The sequence below is a fragment of the Dermacentor silvarum genome, chromosome 1 (genome assembly GCF_013339745.2).
Source record: "Dermacentor silvarum isolate Dsil-2018 chromosome 1, BIME_Dsil_1.4, whole genome shotgun sequence".
In the NCBI taxonomy this organism is placed as follows: domain Eukaryota; kingdom Metazoa; phylum Arthropoda; class Arachnida; order Ixodida; family Ixodidae; genus Dermacentor; species Dermacentor silvarum.
Window position 1 is genome coordinate 202,340,665 of NC_051154.1, and position 19,280 is coordinate 202,359,944.

General features: G+C 43.4%; 1 protein-coding gene across 22 annotated transcripts in view; it reads left to right on the plus strand.

Moving 5' to 3' along the window:
• The window catches only part of LOC119436648 (calcium/calmodulin-dependent protein kinase type II delta chain), a 241,175-nt gene that overhangs the window by 160,157 nt on the left and 61,738 nt on the right, over positions 1-19,280 (plus strand). For 16 of the 22 annotated variants that reach the window (XM_037703587.2, XM_037703590.2, XM_037703592.2 and 13 more), the window contains exons 10-13: positions 7,540-7,662; positions 7,750-7,833; positions 14,202-14,244; positions 15,196-15,219. In XM_037703587.2, the coding sequence (XP_037559515.1) occupies positions 7,540-7,662; positions 7,750-7,833; positions 14,202-14,244; positions 15,196-15,219 (274 nt within the window). The remainder of the gene's footprint in view (positions 1-7,539; positions 7,663-7,749; positions 7,834-14,201; positions 14,245-15,195; positions 15,220-19,280) is intronic. The other 6 variants (XM_037703605.2, XM_037703588.2, XM_037703594.2 and 3 more) reach the window with 1 other exon arrangement.

Sequence of the window (19,280 nt, forward strand, 5' to 3'; positions counted from 1 at the left end):
CTATTGTACTTTGGTCAAGGTTGCTGTAAACCGAAGTTGGGTTAGAGTCGAGTTTTGTGTAATGGGCATGGTTGCTCAGTTGTTTGAAGGCTTCATTTTTGTACTTTTCTATTGGCCAGATTACGATACTGCCGCTTTTGTCTGCTGGTTTTATTACAATATTCTTTCTTTCCGCGATTTCTTTAAGAATTTTGTGTTCAGCTATGCTAAATTGAAAAGGATAGGCAACAGCACTTAGTTATTGTTCATTGAGTTGCTTAGTTTTTTTTTTGTTTTTTTTTCGTTGTTCGGTTGTCAATAATATGCCAACCTCCCTTTGCTTTCACTTAAACCTTTCATTCCTTTATCTATATATCAATGCCCCCTCATTACTTTTTTTTTTTCGTGCGCCAGAATACCATTTTTCTGCCGCTACTTTTATTCTCCCTGTCAGACATGGTAGTTCACTGACCTCCAGCAGAGCAGACCCCCCCCGTCGACCCCCAGTCGTCCCGACCCCTTCCATGAAAAGAGGAACCTGCCATAACACGTCAACCTGCTAACACAGGGCGCTGCCTCAAGCTCCTCCACCAACTATCAGTAGTGCATTATATTTCTTTTCAATTCTACACCCTCTCCGCTAACACACTCTCGCTCGTTACCTCACCCACTCGCCTTACCTTCTCTCGCCTTTAGAAGAACCCTACCTATATATATACACTGCCGAGGAGAGCATATGTCGCCTTGAAGAAGACAAGTCCACTTGTCGAAACGTTGGCTCCTGCTCTCACCTTGTTCTCGTGTTACTCATCATCTTGAATCGCCATCTCCCGCATTCCCCTTGTTTTCCCTAAAAGATATCTTGTAATACATCTACTCAACTGGTCACATATAATTTGCTTATGAGTGGGGACTGTCTTTGCAACCCTGCACGGTAGGAAAGTCAGATTCACATGTTACATGGCACATTTATACAGGGTGTTTCATTTTAGCTGCACCAAATTTTAAAAAAATTGCCTGTGGCAGATAGCACAATTATAATCCTTGATCTAGACTACTTGATGAAGCGGCCATTACTTCTGCAAGAAATCAAAACGCCAAATTGAATAAATAACATAATTATGCTAAATAACTTTTAATTAATTATTTTACGGCACATCTTTCAATCTACGAATTATAGCCGCTGAGTTCGCTAGGCGTATCAACTTGGAACGAATTCTCAGGACTGAACTAGTTTCGAGATATTAATTTTCAAAGTGTCCGACGAAATGCATGGGCATTCCAGTTAACTTTGGGCTTCAATGCATAAAACATTTTCCTCAAAAAGGCTATCCCTCAGCTTACGGTTGAGTTCACGGTGTCTCATCCCTATGCTGTGCTACAGTGTAGTAGATAGCTATGTGTACCTGTGTTTTCTCGCACCAAGTGGCTAGTAGCGAATTTTCTTTCACTCTTGCCTCTAAGGCAGTCAGACAATTTTCGTAGATCAAGTGAAACGCCATCTTTATGTTCGCTCGTGCGAGTACGTTGGCAGTGCCCAAATTGGGTAAGCGATGGATGTTGCACTGCGGACTTGCATTGAGAGGATTTCTAGTGTAACGAGCTTTGATCATGATGGTGACACACCTCGAGGTCTGCAACTCGGGAAGCAGATGTCCTGTTCCAGTTGGATGTTGGCACTCGGGCCAGCTCATCACACATCTAGAGCCACGTCACTCACAGGGACTACTCAGAGCACACGGTTGTGCTCGGCAAGCTGCAGAGAGCTCAGCGGGGCTTTACAACGAGCAGGCTTGTCGTGGCACCCCGCGGTATCTACGCTACATAGCAATGCAGACACAGTTTAGTGCAGTTGTAGTGGCTAACTGTAGTGCGCAACGTTTGCTAGGTGCACAGGCTGGAGTGCGCACTTGACTCTTGCTCCAGTCTGGCCTTGCTACGTGGTGCGGACCAGCTTTGCTTTGTACCAGTCTAACCGACAAATAGTAGCCACATCGAAATTGCCCATTTTGAAGCGCTTTCAATAGATCAGTATGAAGCGATGTCTGCCAAGGTGTCTAGCCAGGAGTGGCCCGGAGTGTGTGCATGCTGGCAAGCGTATGTGTGGTCTGACCTGAAGTTTCGCGTGGTTCGAGGCTAGTTTAGTGCTCAAAACTAATAGAAATTAGCGAGACCCAGTTGCTACAACACTGATAAGCAGTGTGGCCAAAGTTACTTCCTACACGGGTAGCCGTGGCTAAGTGTGAGCAGACAATAGTTGGCTTCTTCTGGAAGTACATAATTATTATTAAAATTTGAAATGCAGATTTTCGCTTACTTCAGCCATTGAGCTGCATCAATAAATATACACAGTAACAGTATGAAGAAGCGAAGTGATTCATACACCCTAGTGATTGATGTCAGCTATCAGCCAATAGCAGCTGTCTATGGGTCTCTTGCATATGACGACATGTATCATGTGCCGGCAGCTTTGAAACGGGTTAAGAAGGCTTTGTGTTTGAGAAAAAAGGTGACTTCGCACTCCACTTGGGAGCTCCACACACCACGCACGACTGCAAAATTTGGCTGAGATGTTCACAGCAGCGTGTGCTATCCGTGGGCTGTGTGTTTTCACCAAGCCCGAGCTCGGGTGGTTCAGGACCCCTTCTTGGGCAGCTGAGGAGGCATTGAAAACAGTTTGGGCTTAGGTCATTGTCCTTCTCCTCGCCTAGAAGCCATGGTAATGGTATCGATCAATAATGCGTAGATAGCACTTTGGTAGTTGTAACTACAACAAAATTGATCATCTGTTATCAGCAGGGAGATGTCATTGTCAAGCTTTACCTATGACAGTATTATCTGTGCTGTCGTTTCCTGTCATTAGTACTTGGTCCATGAAACTTAGAAATTAGGGATGCAATATAATAGTTGCCTGAAGAAATATATATGATTGGTCATACTGAAAGTAATGAGCAACTTTACACAAATGATTATGCTGCATTATTCAGTAATGAGCAACTTTACATAAATGATAATGCAGCATTACTGAGAGTGAATCTATGTCACTTTTGTTCATTTTTCCACATACTGTATTTATTCGAATATAAGGCGAGGTTTTTTTTCCAGAATCTTTAACCTTGAAGTCACTTACCGCCTTATATGTAAGGCTGATAGAGTCAGTTGCTGTTTTAAGATGGCAGCAGCAGCACCACATTTCCGGTGATCCAGATTTTAAAGGGCACGACAATTTCTACAGACTAATTTAGCAGGTGAGGGAGTACTGCATTTTTGTGCCTATAACCCGCACCGAGAATGTGAAGCTTTTACATTAAAAGCAAAGTTCGAGTTTATGTAAATTTTGCATTTTCAGGAATGCTAATGCAGTTAAAGAACCCCAGGCAGACAAAGTTATCTTAGAGCTCTCCACTGTGGAATTCCTCATAGCCCACTGTGCAGTTTTTGTATGTTAAACCGCATAGTTTATTTTGAAAAGTAACGCAAATGGAGTGCAGAAAAGCTAGACTTGGAGCCTTATAGGCAGACGATGGTGAGTCTCACCAGTGTAAACAGACACAACACACAAGAAGAGGTGTGGCGTCTGCTTCTTCTTCTTGCTTGCTGTCTCTTTAGGCTGGTTCAAGTTCGTTACTTATACACCTGACTTATATCCTGGAAGCTCCCTGCTTGATTGGTTGCGCATATATTGCTAGAGAGACATCATTGCAAACTGTTGCTTGATTGTTACAAGTGTCCTGCCCTGTCACAATATTGTGCACATGTGCATGAACCTGTGTTTCAGGGGGAAAGAGAAAACACTGCGTGCAGTGTATGGAAGGTGTCCATAATGTGCGCTGATAAGCATCGATGAATGAATGAACTTTTATTTCCCTTTTTAAGAAAGGGGAGGGGCCGGGGGGGAGAGAGGGAAGCCTGTACGCTCCAGTCTTAGCACCTTCTGCTGCCAAACGTCCGCCTACCAGTCGTGGTAGGCCTCCGCTACCTCCTCAGCCCACCTCAGTACTCGGTCCTGCAGGGTGGGATCGGAGCTACGCAGGGCAGTCTCCCACAGCTCCTCGCTACTAATTAATGGTTTGAGGTTGCGGGGGGGATATTTGATGGGGCATTTCCACATGATATGGGAGAGATATGCTGTCTGGACAGGGCAGAAGCGACACTTGGGTGTCGGGTATGTGTCGGGAAAGAATAACTGCAAAGTGCGTGGGGTAACAAAAGTGCGAGTTTGTAGTTGGCGCCACAATATTTCGCTCTGGCGCTTGCTCGACACAGAGAGAGGTGGATACGTTAGGCGTTGGTGTTTGTAATGTGTGCAAATTTCATGGAATGTGATCATTGCGTCTTTATTGGTCTGTTGTTGGGAGTCATTGGGTTCTAGGGTAAGGCCCACATTTCCGTCCACTCGGTCCGTGAATCCTCGAGCAGCGGTATGAGCCATTTCGTTGCCTGGTAGTCCTTGATGTGTTGGAGTCCAGATGAGAGCGATGTGGAAGGTGGCTAAATTTCAGTTTATCTTGTGAAACTAAAAGAAAGGCGGTGCTGACTTCAAATATTACAATAGTCATGGAATATAAGAAATTGAGATGTGAAGCCAAAGAGGCAGCTTTTTCATACAGCACTTTTTTGTGAAAACCTAAGATTTTTTAGTGTGTACTTATTCACATTCTGGTTGTTTTGCAAAGTGAACTTTTTGTATAATTTTTTAGCTTGCCAATATTTTTGTTTGAGAACGTATTTACATCGTTTTCGAGTGAGCAGAAGATTTGAATTGCATGTCATTATAATCTAGGCTTTACAGCATTAATTATCCAGTCTTCTTGCCATTTCAAGAAAAGTTGTAAAGCTCCAGCTGTTTTTTTCTTCTTGGCAGTGATAAAAATGCTTTAACAATGCTTTGTTTCTGTGTGCCTTAAAGGACCCTCTAACATTTTGTATTCGCTGTAGTACCTCGTAATGTGAAAAGTAGCAGCTAAAATATATTAAAGGGATTATGAACACAACTCCATGCATTTCATCTCTTCCATGCAATCGGGAAGCTTGATTTCTCCGAGCACTATTTACATTTGTTTCACTCAAAAAATGTATTATTATCGCTGGAAAAATATCACTTAAAATGATGAGTTTTTCGAGTTTGCCCCACCAAAATTACATCAGGTCAACTTTTGTGACACCAGCCCTGACATATTTGTTGAGTGGTCTATGATTTTGCCATAAAAAGCTGCAGAGTATTGGCCTAGTGGCTGCTGCTGCTACTGCTAGATACTAACAAAGATGGGTTCCTATAGTGACAGGCAGCTCGGCCAATATGGCAGGAAACTACAATGCAGCTGTCGGAGGGTAATCACTGTGGTGTGAAGAAATGCTAAATGTTTAATGAATGTGGCATGTATTTTAAGTTTCAATGGCTTGTAACCATGTAGTTCAATTTCTGGGTGCCAAAGGGATAGCAGCTGATAAACAACTTTTCTTCTAGCATGTATGAATGCATGCATGAATGCAAACTCTTGTGTGCGCATCCCTGAACGCTGTGGTCCAGTGGGTCCCATTACAAGGTTTCAGATTTGTCTAGCAGTGAACTGATTTGGGGTGCTATGTAGTTTTCAAATTGTACAGCGCAAGACAGTTACGAGACTTAGTAAACGCCTCATTTTAAACTTCTTCAGACACAGCTATTGCCTCATTTGCATAGAGCTTCGCTTTGCGCTAGATGTTTGCTGTGCACTTACTTCCCTAGGCACCCTTCTCACTTACTGCAGTTCTGTACATGGAGTTTTATCCTTGTAGGTATGCTTTACCAGCATAACTTGACTTCTGTGTTTATAGTTCCTTTAACCTCTTCTAGCTGGTCATAGCAATTTCGTGACATACCAATTCTTAACTCCTAAATTGGGACTGGCCATTTCAGCGAGAAACAGTGGAATTTAGACATCATATGTAGTTGTCCAACAAAACCATCTCAGCTTGCCTTCTCTCACTTGGAAAAGAATAATCTGCACACAATTTCCAACCAAGCTGACTGTCACTCACTGTCACCTGCAATCACTGTCACCTGCACAATTCGACGGCATTTGTCTGTACAAAAGTGTACAAACTGCATTTCTGCTATACCAACTGTTTTGCAGGGTGCATATAATATGAGAGATGTTGGGCCGTAACCAGGAATTATTTTCGGGAGGGGTATTTGCAGAGACAACTATATATATGTGTGGGAGCTTTGCACCCGTACATATACTTACATATATGCACATATAATTACATATATGTACATATAATTACATATGTGTACATATAATATAATGACATATATGTAACTTGAGTTGAGCTGTATATCACTGCAGCAATCATTTCGGAGGGTGTCATGTCCCACTAACCCTCCCTCTGGTTACGGGCCTGGCAAGACAGTTCAGTTTGCCTTCCAAGTCGAAGGACTTAGTGAAAAAAATGTGTGGGTATGAAAAGATCCTTTTGCTCTGGACACCCATTTTAGTTTTCTGTAACAAGCCTCGAATTTCACTGTGTGGGAGTAGGTAGCATAAGACTAATTTTGGATGTTCTGACTCCACATTCAATTACATTGAAGTTCACTTCAGTTGTTTTTCTTCAGGCAAAAATAAATTCAGGCACTAAGAGGTAAAGTGGATTAGAGTATTTGCTAATAGGGATGCCATCTTCAGTAAAACAGGCCTGGTGCTGTTTTATTTTTTCTTTAAATTTGACCTAAAATGCCTATCATAGTATCACATTCTGTATTTGAAATGTTATTTATGTGAAGAAGGGGGGGGGGGGGGGGACGCGCCTCCGTCCAGCAGCATCGCCAACGCTCGGCTCGCTCTGCTCGCGCCGCTGGTCGCTGGTGTCTTTCGAGACGGTGGCCACGCTGCCTCGCCGTTCCTTGAACTCGTAGCGTCCTTGAAGGACACCGTCAATAGACCTCAATTACAGTTATTTTGCTCAAAGTCTTGTATTCAATGTTAAGTTATGGTTATAATTTTTAGAGCACTGCTGTCGCTCTAATATTCTAGTCAGAGCTTCCCAAGCACTGAACTTACTTCAAACTGCCACAGCCTATATGAACAGGCTTGGCATTATTAAATTTTTATACTAGAACATGTGTTTGACATATGCGGCTTGCAGCATTTGTGGCCCAGTGGGAGAACTTTGGACTACATTTTTACCAGAGCTAGTAAATAGCAAGGTAAACTAACAAGCCAACTTTAAATGTCTATTTTGAACTTGCTTTAGGTGCTACCTGCAGTCTGTGGGGAAAGGGGGGTGGGGGGAAAGGAAAAAAAAAGTTCTCCTTCCAGCTAGTATGGCCATTTTCCTTCGCAGCTTTATCTTTTCCAAGCATGAGTGCAGCTGATAACAAAATCTTTAATGATATTGGCAACATTGCTTATGACAATTTGTTAGTAGCAACTTGCTTGTGAATAAATTGCTCCACACCATTAATGCTGAACACCTCATAAAAGACACTTTTTGTTGTGCATTCATTCAAGCTTTGCTTTTTCCTTGATCATTTTATGTTTATTGAAATAACGTAACTTCTCATTTCCACTGTTGCAGTATCCATCTCCAGAATGGGACACAGTTACCCCTGAGGCCAAGAATCTCATCAACAGTATGCTGACGGTCAACCCAGCTAAGCGAATCACTGCCGCAGAGGCTCTGAAGCACCCGTGGATCTGCGTCAGTATCTTGCTTTTTACAGTTTCTCAATGAACTTTAATCATGCAACTGCTCAGCTTGAGTCTAACTACTGCAATTCATTTTCAGCAACGGGAACGTGTCGCCTCTACGCTACATCGCCAAGAGACCGTGGACTGCTTGAAGAAGTTCAATGCTCGTCGCAAGCTAAAGGTAAGCATTTAATTCTGTGTCATTTGCTTATCTAAGAGCACCATGCAGAAGGGACAGTGCAGTAGATGAGAGCGGTTTATGCTGCCGTGAAGTGTTGCGCAGGTGGCTAAATCTGGTGAGTAGAGAGCATGTTCCAGCACAGTGATGGAATTACTTGCTGAAAGCTGAAGTGCTGTCAATGCAGGGTGCGCTGAGGTATATTATCGTGGTGCAGAATCTAACACCCACCTTTTGACAAATTTGGTTGCATGCTACATACACAATCTCTCAGATGCTTCAGAACCTCCATGCAGAAAGCTGCATTGGCAGTTTGTCCTTCAGGTACAAATTCATGGTGCAGAATTCCTTGGCAGTCAAAAAACACAATCAATGTAACTTTGATTTTCGCTTTGTTCTTTCATGCTTTTTTTTTTTGGCATTGGCTCATCTTTCTTTTTCCACTCATTTCTCTGTGGCTTCTGCTCGATGTTGTATTCATAAATCCCAAGTTTCGGCACCGATGACAACCCTTTGCAAGAATTAATCACTGTTGTCAGAAATTTTTTCCAATCAATGCAACATTCCTTTTGTTGCAACTTTTGCACAGGAGTCGGCAGTATTGGCACCATTTTGGCGTAAACCTTTCTAATTTCCAAATTTTCAGTAAAAATTTTGTGGACGAGCAACTTTCTCAGACCAAGTGCTTCTGATATAATTTGAACAGTGATTTGGCGGTCACTGAGTGCAAGAGAGCGCACACAATGTTTTCATCTTCGCACAAGGTGGAGGGGTTTTGTCATCTTGCATTGTCCTTGAGGATTTCACAGCCTTCCTGAAAGCGCTGGAGCCACTTGAACACAGTTCTTTCCTTTGGGGCATCCTTTCCGTAGGCCTATTGCAACATTTGATAAATTTCTCCACCATGCCCAATTTCACAAGCTTGATATTTGTGCTTTGTTCCGTCTGTTTGTCAATCTCTATTTTGACAGAATAAAAATGGTTGGCACAAAAAGCACGCACATAAAATTTAGCCTTGTCATACAGGAGTCCAGCTCATACTAGAACTCAACCGACTCCTTTCGAGTGGGGAGAGAGGGAGAGCAGTGCCACTACACTTGCTGCCACTTTTTCCCTTACTCACTGCATAAACATTTTGGACTTACCTTCTGTATCTGAACAAGGGTCTTTTTTAGTGCAGACACTTTCTGAGCATTATTTAAAGCCTATTGAACACTAAGAAACTAGTATTTATAATTTCTCTGTGTGCAACCTGTGGCGCACAAAAAAAAAAAAAAAAAATTACTCATCTCGTGCTGTCTGTCGAAGGTAATGTGATGAGCATTCGAGCAATGTAGTGACACAACATATTTCTGATCACGTTTGAATGCAACGATGAAGAAGAAATGACGTTGGTGGAACGACAAAGGCAGTATGACGATGATGGCATGTTGACAATCCGATGACGATTCTTAATTGATGACAGTATAACAATGGAAGCAGGACGAAGGCTGCATCCATTGTTATACTTCCCACACGTCCTGCCGCACCAGTCCAACATGTACCTTCAGTGCTCTGTTCACATTGTCATTACAATTCAGGAGGTGGCTTGATCGAGGTCGAATCTTCCTGATTAACAAAAACACTCTATCACTGTCTTGTATTTATTCATTCACTCTTAAATTACTTTGAGTAAAATTTACGCTGAAGAAATAAACATCGTCATCATCCTTGGTGTCATTGTATTATAATTATTAGGCATTTTATTTACTGTTGGATTCCTCTGGCCAAAGCAACGAAAATGCATATTATGCAAAGTGCTTCCCCTCTCCCCCCCCACCACCACAAAATTCAACCCCCCTCTGGCAGAGATCCTGGGTGCGCTACTGCAACGGATGCATGATAGCGACTGACAATATAGCAAATGACAATGGTGGCATAATCATGGTTGAATGATGACAGCATGATTACGATAGAGTGACGAAGAAAGATTTGGCATACATGCATCGGCAAAAGTGGTATGATGACGATGGCATGACGACAATGGGACGACCTTAGTGAAGTGATGACGATGGTAAAACGACAGCGTGGTGGTGAGGGCATGACGAGAATGGTATGACGACTATGTGAGGACGATGGCTTGATGAACTTAGAATGACAACGATGGGATGACTGCGATGGCATCACGACGATGGTATGACATCAAATGCATGGTGATGACTGTATGATGACGACACATTAACGAGGATGACATGACAGTGGTATGAGGAAATGGGATGATGAGTGTATAACAACAATGGCGTGACGACGACTGTATCGTGAAGCCTGTAGATGTCGATGGCTTGACAACACGGCATGATGAGAGGTGGATGACGAAGAGAGTGGCAACGATGGCACAGCCATGATGGCATGACGATGAAGGTATGACAAGGATGCAGGATAGCAACTGTCTGGTGACGATGCTATAATGACAATGGCATGACAGTGACGGCATAATCATGATTGAAAGACGACAGCTTGGTTATGATATAATCACAAAGGAGGATTGGCGTTGATGAAAGGACGAAGGTGGTGACATTACTGAAGTGATGACAGTAAAACAACAATGTGACGACGATGGCAATATGACAATGGATGGCAAATGTATAATGATAAGGGTGTGACGACGACCGCGACGGCATCATGACGATGGTATGACAACGAATGCATGATGACGACTGTATGTTGACGGCACAATGTCGAATGGTATGACAACGGTATGAGGATGTTGGGATGATGAGTGTATGAAGACAATGGCGTCACGACGACGGTATCATGAAACCTGTATGACGATGACGGTGTGATGACAATGGGATGACGAAGCTGAAGTGATGACAACGGAAGGACCATGTCGGTAGTGTGACTATGAATGCATGTTGACTGTATGGCGATGATGGCGTGATGACGACGGCATGACAAGAGTTGGATCACAAAGCTGGAATGACAACGATGCAATGACCACGATGGCATCACAACCACGAGCACATACCTAGTGCCTCAAGCTATTAAACAACTTGGTCCACTGGGTTGGCGTAAGAGGCTAGATAAATAGATAGGCTCAAAATGCCCGAAGTAGGCAAAGAATGCTAATTGCATTAAGAAAAGCAGAGTGCCTTAGATCCTAGTTAATGTTTTTCATGTGTTACAACCTAAACAGCTTATTAGTCTGTATCTGGTAAAAATAGGACAGTCTACTGAAGGTTGCACCCAGTCAACCTAGAATGACCTGGGGAGCAAGGCTTTGTAAAAACGTTTTTCGTGCCTAATGAAGTGAAATGCCTTGTATGTTTTCAGAAAGCCAATGCATAGAGCAGTTTGTAATTTCCTAGGCACCCCTCAGTGCTGCAATGTCTGGCATTTTCTGTCATATTTTGGATTGGATTTATTTAAACACATGCAGAGAGATGGTTTAGAATGCAGCACAATACTCTCACCTTATAGCATAGCCCCTCATATACTGCAGCACAAGGTGCATACAGGTCCTTGAAATCCTTGAAAACCCTTGAAATTGAAAAGTGCGTTTTCAAGGCCCTTGAAAGTCCTGGAATTTTTTTCCTTCCTTGAAAATCCTTGAATTTCGTGAGTAATGCACTCTGATATCAACATTGCGACCTCCTTGCTGTAATAGATCGGCGTCGATCTGACAAACTCCCCATTTCAGAAACAATACGCCGGCGCGAGCACACATGGTTCCGTTTTGCAGAACTGGGCGGAAAAAAATTAAAGGCTTCACCGTGTCAAATCGCGCCAAATCGCGCGCGGAGCTAGAGACCCGTGCCGCACTTCGGTGCTGGCTCGGCTGGCAGTGTTTACGCTGCTTTCCTCACCCTATCGTTTGTTTCACTCCTCGCCCATCGGTCTGCCTCGTCCCACTTTCCCTCTGGCGCGCGAGGTGAAGCTAGTGAAGCTAAAGAGAGCTATAGTGGAGCAACTTTACCACTGATGCTCAGTGCCTTTGGGTGGAGGTTTGTTATAATATTATTTATGATAATATAGTATAAGTGCAATAACATTATGCTGAATGTTTTGGAAATGTTTGACGGACTAACGCAGCTAATACTGCAGAAGCCTGAGCAGCTGTTGTGAGTGTTAACTCGTTGTGTTACCTTTAATATTGTGGACATGAGAAATGATCAAGACATGTTTTACAAAATTGCAATATACATCTATTTGTTATAATACAGTAGAACCCCACTGATACGCGGGACTGTAAAAAAAAAAAAATACGGAAGAGCCAGGAAACGCAAGAGCCGAGAAATCGGGAAAATTGCGAAATGAGAGTAGTGGTGAACTGCACACAATTTTATTTTAATTCTTACATTTGAAAAAAAGTCGCAGTTTCGCCCGAAAGCCGAAGCATCGATTGCGATAGCAAATTAGTAGACAGCTATACAAAGTAAGGATAGTAGTTTTATCGTCCGTATAAACTTGTAAACAAGCACAGTGTCAGCGCGCGCAGGCAAACATGAACACATCACACTCGATGAGCACGGGCACTCGCTGTCGAAACGCTGGCGTGAGCGATGTGACCTGCGTGCTTTCTATCACTTAAACGCAAACGGAGCGCCAAAAACACACAGCACGCACAAAGCTACGAGCCGCCTACGCACTTACATTGCCTAGACTCTGCTCCCAACGCAGATCGCTTTCAAGATATGGCGCGCGACCGCGTGCCGCCGCACAGTACGCAATTGATGCCAAAGTACAACGCCGCCCGCTATCCCTCCCTCCCCCTCCCCCCGGTGCCTAGAGCGCGACGGAAGAACGCATGCTTCCTCTCCGCGTTTCTTTCTTGCGCGCACGAGATTTAGCCGCGGTCGTCGGCTCCCCTCACACGCTTTCACTCGCACATACAGCATACGGCGTGCGGCGACAGCGTTATTGCCCTTGGACTTACTACGGAAAACTAGCACGAAAAAGACGTGGATGAGCAAGAAACAACGAACACGGGCGCTGTTTGTCGTTTCTTGCTTGTCTACGTCTTTTTCGCGCTAGTGTTTTCTTGAGGTGGAACCACACCAACTGGCCTAGCTCTCAGTTTTGATGCTTACACGGAACATCTATGCGCCAAAACCAATTTTAGCGCCTGAACGCGTCATAGACACCATTCTTAGATAGCAAATCTCAAAGGCCATGCTTTTACTGGCGGAAACCAAAAATATGTCATAGGTGTCGCCCCGGGCACTTTGGGCGGCTAATCCCATCGTCAGTCAAGCCACCAAGGCAAGCGACATGAAATGTCAACTAGAGTGTACTAGAACCATTATCTAGTACACTCTAATGTCAACATGGCCGCTCGGGCCGGCAATTCGCAACGCACGATGCGGGAACGGTCCCACAGTTGCGACGCAACAGCGGGGTTACCAATGCATTGGTCCTATGGGAGCTATGCCGGGACCGGCCGAAAACGACGTAACAGTAACAGCGGGGTTCTACTGTATAATGCATGTGTAGCAAGACTACACTGAATGGCTTGGAAATGTTCGGTAAACTTGCTCAGTCAATACTGCAGAAGTCAGAGTGGCTGTTGGGAGCATTTATTGTGTTTTGTGAACTTTTTTGCGGTATTGTTGTGAACTTGCAAAGTGATCAAGGCTAGACATTATTAACATCATTGGAATATACATTTATTTATTTTTATTTTAGTGCAATAACCCTATGCTGAATGTTTTGAATATTTTTGGTGAACTTTACCCAGTCTATACTGAAGAAATCTCAGCCGCTGTTGTAAGCGTTCATTTTGGGTTGTCATCTTGAAAAGTTATCAAGGCTAGACATTTTTATTATAATTGTGATATACATTTATTTATTGTAAGTGCAATAAAACTAGTCATTTTTGCAAATGTTACAGTAACAAAATCCTACTTTGGATTCCACTTTGAGTCCTCGAAAAACCTGTGACAGGTCCTGGAAAGTCCTGGAATATCCTTGAATTTTTGCCTTGGAAACCTGTACGAACCCTGCTGCTGAACACTGCATGCATTCCGATTTTGGTGTCAAATTCACAGTGTAGGTGCACACGCATCAATGGTGTGTGGTGCCATGTGACCACTGCCTCCAATTTCTGTCATGTAACCTACTTCCTGCTTCACGCCTGAAGCTGTGTTGTGTTTGGTTAATCATTTGTTGCACTTGCCAAGAATTGAGGCTCCCTGTCAAACTTACTGGATTGACAGCTACCCAGTAAAAACAACACGAGAGAAAAATTTCGTGTCAGTACTCCCTTAACACAAGTGTAGTACTGTGTTTTGCGTCGTGAAATATTCCTTTTCAGTATTTGTAGTTGTCATTGGTAAAATGTTTGTAGCTGTGTTTTGTCATCACAACTTCATTTATGATATCCTTTCTTTTAGGGAGCGATCTTAACAACTATGCTGGCTACTCGCAACTTCTCAAGTAAGTGCCTCTAACAGGAGACAAGGACAGAAACTGCTTGTGCAAGTGAGGTGGGGAGCATTGAACAAGTGCAGTCAAAATTGTCTCATTATTTAGTATGGCCTGAAACTGGGTTTTTAGAGAAACTGTGTGCAGTTTCACGCCCAGTTGTTTCGTTTTGTCTGTTTGTTTGTTTTTTGCCATGTCCTGTCCTCTCAAAATACTGCAGCCTTAATGTGGTGCGTGCGTGGTGTATGTGTATGTGTGTGTGCTTTGGAAGGCAGCAGTTAATGTATCGGCTTACTGAGCTTGCATTTTGTGTTGCTTTACAGTGTATCAAATTACAGTTGTATTAAAAGGCACAGGAAAATTGTAGGTAACCCGGCAGGAAAATTAGAAGCAGCTTATTAAACCAAAGCTGAGAAGCACTAGTTTTGTCTATGAGGAATGGGATTTTGCTGTGCTTTGAGACATTTCTGCTAGCATCGGTTGTGTGCAAATGCTGCATGATTATCAGTGTCTCTGTGTTATACTTAATATGTAAGTTGCTGCATTTGATCTTTTCTGTTTTTGTTCCTCACTAGTAACATGGGGTAGCAGAGTGTCAGAGGTCAAAGACAGACATGTTTTTCCTTTTTCACTTTTGCATTAGTTCTAAATAGGCTTTTTCTTGTCCGCCTCTTTTTCCCATTTTACTGTCTGTTCTCTACTGTGGTTTTTCTTGGGGGCTTTGATGCTTCTGTGTTCATGCCTTCTTAAAGCACTTTTTCCTTCCTTCAAGATTGAAGTCTTTTTTTTTTTTAATTTATTTATGATCAATCTTAAGCATGTGCCCCCTCCCTCCCTCTTTTTTGCAACAAGTGCTTTTTGCATATAGTAAAAAGGAGAAGACCAAGAAAGAATCATCTCAATTCATGGTTTTAAGCATATTTTCTATTATCCTTGTTTACGCTTTTCATGCTTTACCTGCAGGTCATGTTACTACTCCCAACACAGGTAAAAACTCTCATTTCATCTTGTAGCTTCTTCGTACTTGTTAAAGGAAAAATTGTTAAAAAAATTAAAAAGGAAATCTTTTTGAGAACTGATGTGTTGACTCGGTACATATTTAGTCACCCTAAGGAGAAGCATTGTCTGAAACTGAGTTTATTATGCTGACGTGTGGTAAACTTGCAATGTATAAGCATTGCTTTGGAAGCTACCATTCGTTCCATTGAAAGTAGCATTCTATACATGGCATTCTTAAACTTTGTTTTATTGGAAATCTTTTGTTGTCCAAAAAGAGGCCGTTTGACAATTTGGCAGCAGTTCTACATTTGGTTTTGTCTTGAACATCCATCTTCATTTTTTGCCTCATGAACCAAGCTTTATTAGCCACATTTTTGTCAGTGCCAGGGACAGTTTTTTGAGAAGCATGACAGCTAAAGGCCTCATGCTCCCCTTGCAGCTACAGCTCTCTCCTGTGGCACTGCTGTTCCTTTCATACTGCAGCACGTGTCTGCTACAAGTCTGCTTGCCTGCCCTCATTGCCTGGCGCATGCTTTTGCCTTCTTGGGACATTATATGGAAAAGCTTCATCACCTTTTCTGTTTCATTTTAAAGGACTCGGAACGACTAGAAATAATGCATAGCCAGTCAACGCCTGTACCATAGCATACACAGTGGTTATGAACAAGCAGCTTTGATTGTTTGCTTTGTATTTCCAAACACCTCCAAAACTTTGTTTACTTTTTTTGCTTTAAGGCAGGAGCCACTGAACTGTGAATAATCTCAATAGAGCTGCTATATTTTTTTTGTATGTGTACATGTTTGCATAGACCTTACAAAATGTGTACCATCCAATGCTCATATGTCACAGAACACTGTGCAGTGGTACACATATGAGATAGGGAGCCCGTCTTGCACAGATAAACAATTAACTAGCACATGTTTAATTAATCCAGGCCAATGCAGCTGCATTTTGACAAGGGGAAAATAAAAAAATGCTCATGTACTGTGCATCGGGTGCACGTTAGAGAACCCCAGGTGGTCGAAATTATACAGAAGTCCCCCACTACAGCATGCCTTATAATTATATTGTGATTTTGGCACTTAAGGCCCCAGAATTGAAGGTGCAGTCAAGAAACGACGTGTTTCGTGGCAGGTGCGATATTTTCCTATGAATTTGGAAGTTAACTGTGACTTTACTACAACTGGCATCCACTTTAGATGGCTTGTGTCCTCTTGATGCAAATAACTTCAGACCGGTTAATGCACACTGGTACAGCTTTACCCAGTGGTGACGTATATGAGGGCCACAGATGTGTCCCTTCTGCAGTTGTGCTCTCTCACCCAGAAATGACTGACCCCTAAGTTAGTTTAATAAAATAGAGCTTCATTGGTTGCAAATCTGCTAGCCTCTTTTTTCTTTGTCTGATGCATTGAGTTTTCCTTCTCTAAGAATAGTAGTATCAGTGCAGCTATTTGACATTTCAGAAAAAAGAACAATAAAGAATAGATACCATCATTGTGCTGGATAACTGCCTTCTCTTTCTCGGAAAAGGAAGTGGGCAAAGAGATTCACTTGAATGAGGCTGAAATATGTGCTAATCTCGTGAATACATCAGAAAATTGTTACATTTAGTAGGTCAGCATTATATCGGCACAGAAGACAGGAGGAACAGTAAGGCAGACAACATTGAAGCTGAACTGTTAACATATTAACTCGTGCTGCTGAGCACCAGATCATGGGTTTGATTCCTGGCTGCTGCGGCCTCACCCCAATCGCCTATCGGAATGCGAAAACATTTGTGTACTGTACTTTGGGTGCATGTTAAAGCTCCTACGCTTGCTAGGTTAGTACCTGAATACATACAGGATGCAGCAACACCGGGGCTTAAAGAATGAGCTTCAGGCTCTTGTACTTAATGCATATTGTTCTGGCTCTTTGCCGAAAAGTTGACACCAAGATGACAGAAGCCAATAAGCTCATGCACATACTCAAAGGGATCATGCACTATGTGTTTAACCCGCTAGTGTTCAAAGACATTGACAGTCAAACAGATTATTACTTAGTACTGACATTTCGAAGTAAAAGCCAATGTATTGCCTGCCTTTTGAATATGGCTGCGACATCAACGTGTAAGAACCTTCATATGGCGACTCATCCTTCATCGCTAGAATTGTGTGGCGCGAAATTAAAGCCGCAACACGTGCATATTTGATGCCAGTAGCATCCAGTGATTTGCGTCTTCAAAATAAATGCCAGTTGATAGCTTAGAGCCTGTGTTGTTCATGCCTCATTGCAAGTCACGTCAAACTGCAATAGTGCAGTGATGCAATGTCCAAGCAGTAATACAAAGTGGCCCTCATGCTCATGGAACATTCTAAATCAAACTACAGTATAGACCACTTATAACGTAACCGTTTATAGTGCAGAACTGGCTACAACGTGGCCTTTTCCGACTCCCGTTTACCCTCCCATAGAACTCCATGTATACGCATACCGCTTACAGTGCAGCCGCGTGAGACGAAATACCGATTATAATGCGGCTTCCGTGGAAATATCTCGCCGACAAGGGCAGTAGCGAGCACGTTTCTCAACGAGGTGCACCCACCGATGGGAGAGGAGATCAACGAGGGCGATGTGGAGGAGTAGAATGAGACGTGGAGCATAAGTCCAAGGGCGATAAAATCGTTGCCGCGCGCCGTATGTGCGAGTGAAAGCGCGCTGGGGACGCGCACCTTCACGGAGAGCGAACGCATAGCGAAGAGCAAACGCAACTTCCGTCGCGCGAAAGGCCGTGGGGTATGGAAGGGAGGGAGGGAGGGAGGGAGGGAGGGAGGGAGGGAGGGAGGGAGGGAGGGAGGGAGGGAGGGAGGGAGGGAGGGAGGGCGACGCTGTGCTGCGGTACCAAATGCATATCTTGCAACCGGGCGCAAGGGTAACTGGCGATGCAATCTCCCACGCGAAAGGAGGAAAGCGGGAAGGCAGCGCGGGAGGGAGGGGAGGGGGGCGGCTTCTACTCTGTCAACAAATGCGTTCTTGTACTTTGCGTCTGTGCCGGCTGTCGGTGTTGTCATGCGCACCGTATCTTAATAGCGATCTCCACACGGCTCTGACCTTTGTATGCGCTGTGCTTACGCCGCTCAGTTTCCGTTGAAGCAATAGACCGCACGAACCTTCGCTCGCTGCAGCGGCCGCGCTTCCCCATGCCCGCGTTTTCACAGTGGTTGTCTGCGGTCATCGAGTCTATTCATGTTTGCTTGTGCGCGTTGACACCACGCTTGTTAATTCAATTAGCAAGCGAATGTGTGAAGTTTATGCAGCCGATAAAACTACTATCCCTACTCCTTATAGCTCTCCACTAATTTGCTATTGCAACTGATGCTTCGCCTTTCAGGCGAAACTGCGACATTTAAAAAAAATTATTACTTTGTCTGCTTCATGCGAAGATCATGGGTAGTTGGACATTAACCTTTCAACGTTCATAAATTTAAATGGATGCAAAAATCTCAGTTGCACGCTTAGATTCTCGGATACGCGCGGCTGCTTGGTCTACATGTTTTGCATATGTGCAGGGCTTGAAAATCGTTGTTTTGGTTATAGTGCGGTACCGCTTATAGTGCAGATATTCACGACTTCGGCAATTTATGTTATAAGCGGTCTACACTGTAGTACAAGCATTGCCATGTCTTCCTATTTGAAGAAATGGCTTCAAATAAACTTTTGCTCTATTACATGGGCGACATACCAGTGAGCCCAAAGCCTGTCACACATTGCATAACACACTCAAGTCATCTTTTATGAAGCATTCTTTAAAGTGAATAAGCATTTCTCTTCATCTCTTTTCTCATACTTAGCATAGAGGGCATAACAGTAGCAGTCCTCTAAATGTGAGAAATAATATGCTTGGGAAGCTTTTCTACCATTTTGTATTTTGTACCTTGTTACAAAGTAATGAGCTGCAGCAGCAGCACAAAAGACACATTGCTATGGTGGCCACTAGAGCGACTGCCGAGGAAAACATCCCCAGTGTATGTGTTGTCTGCTTTCATCCTCGTCAGCACCATAAACA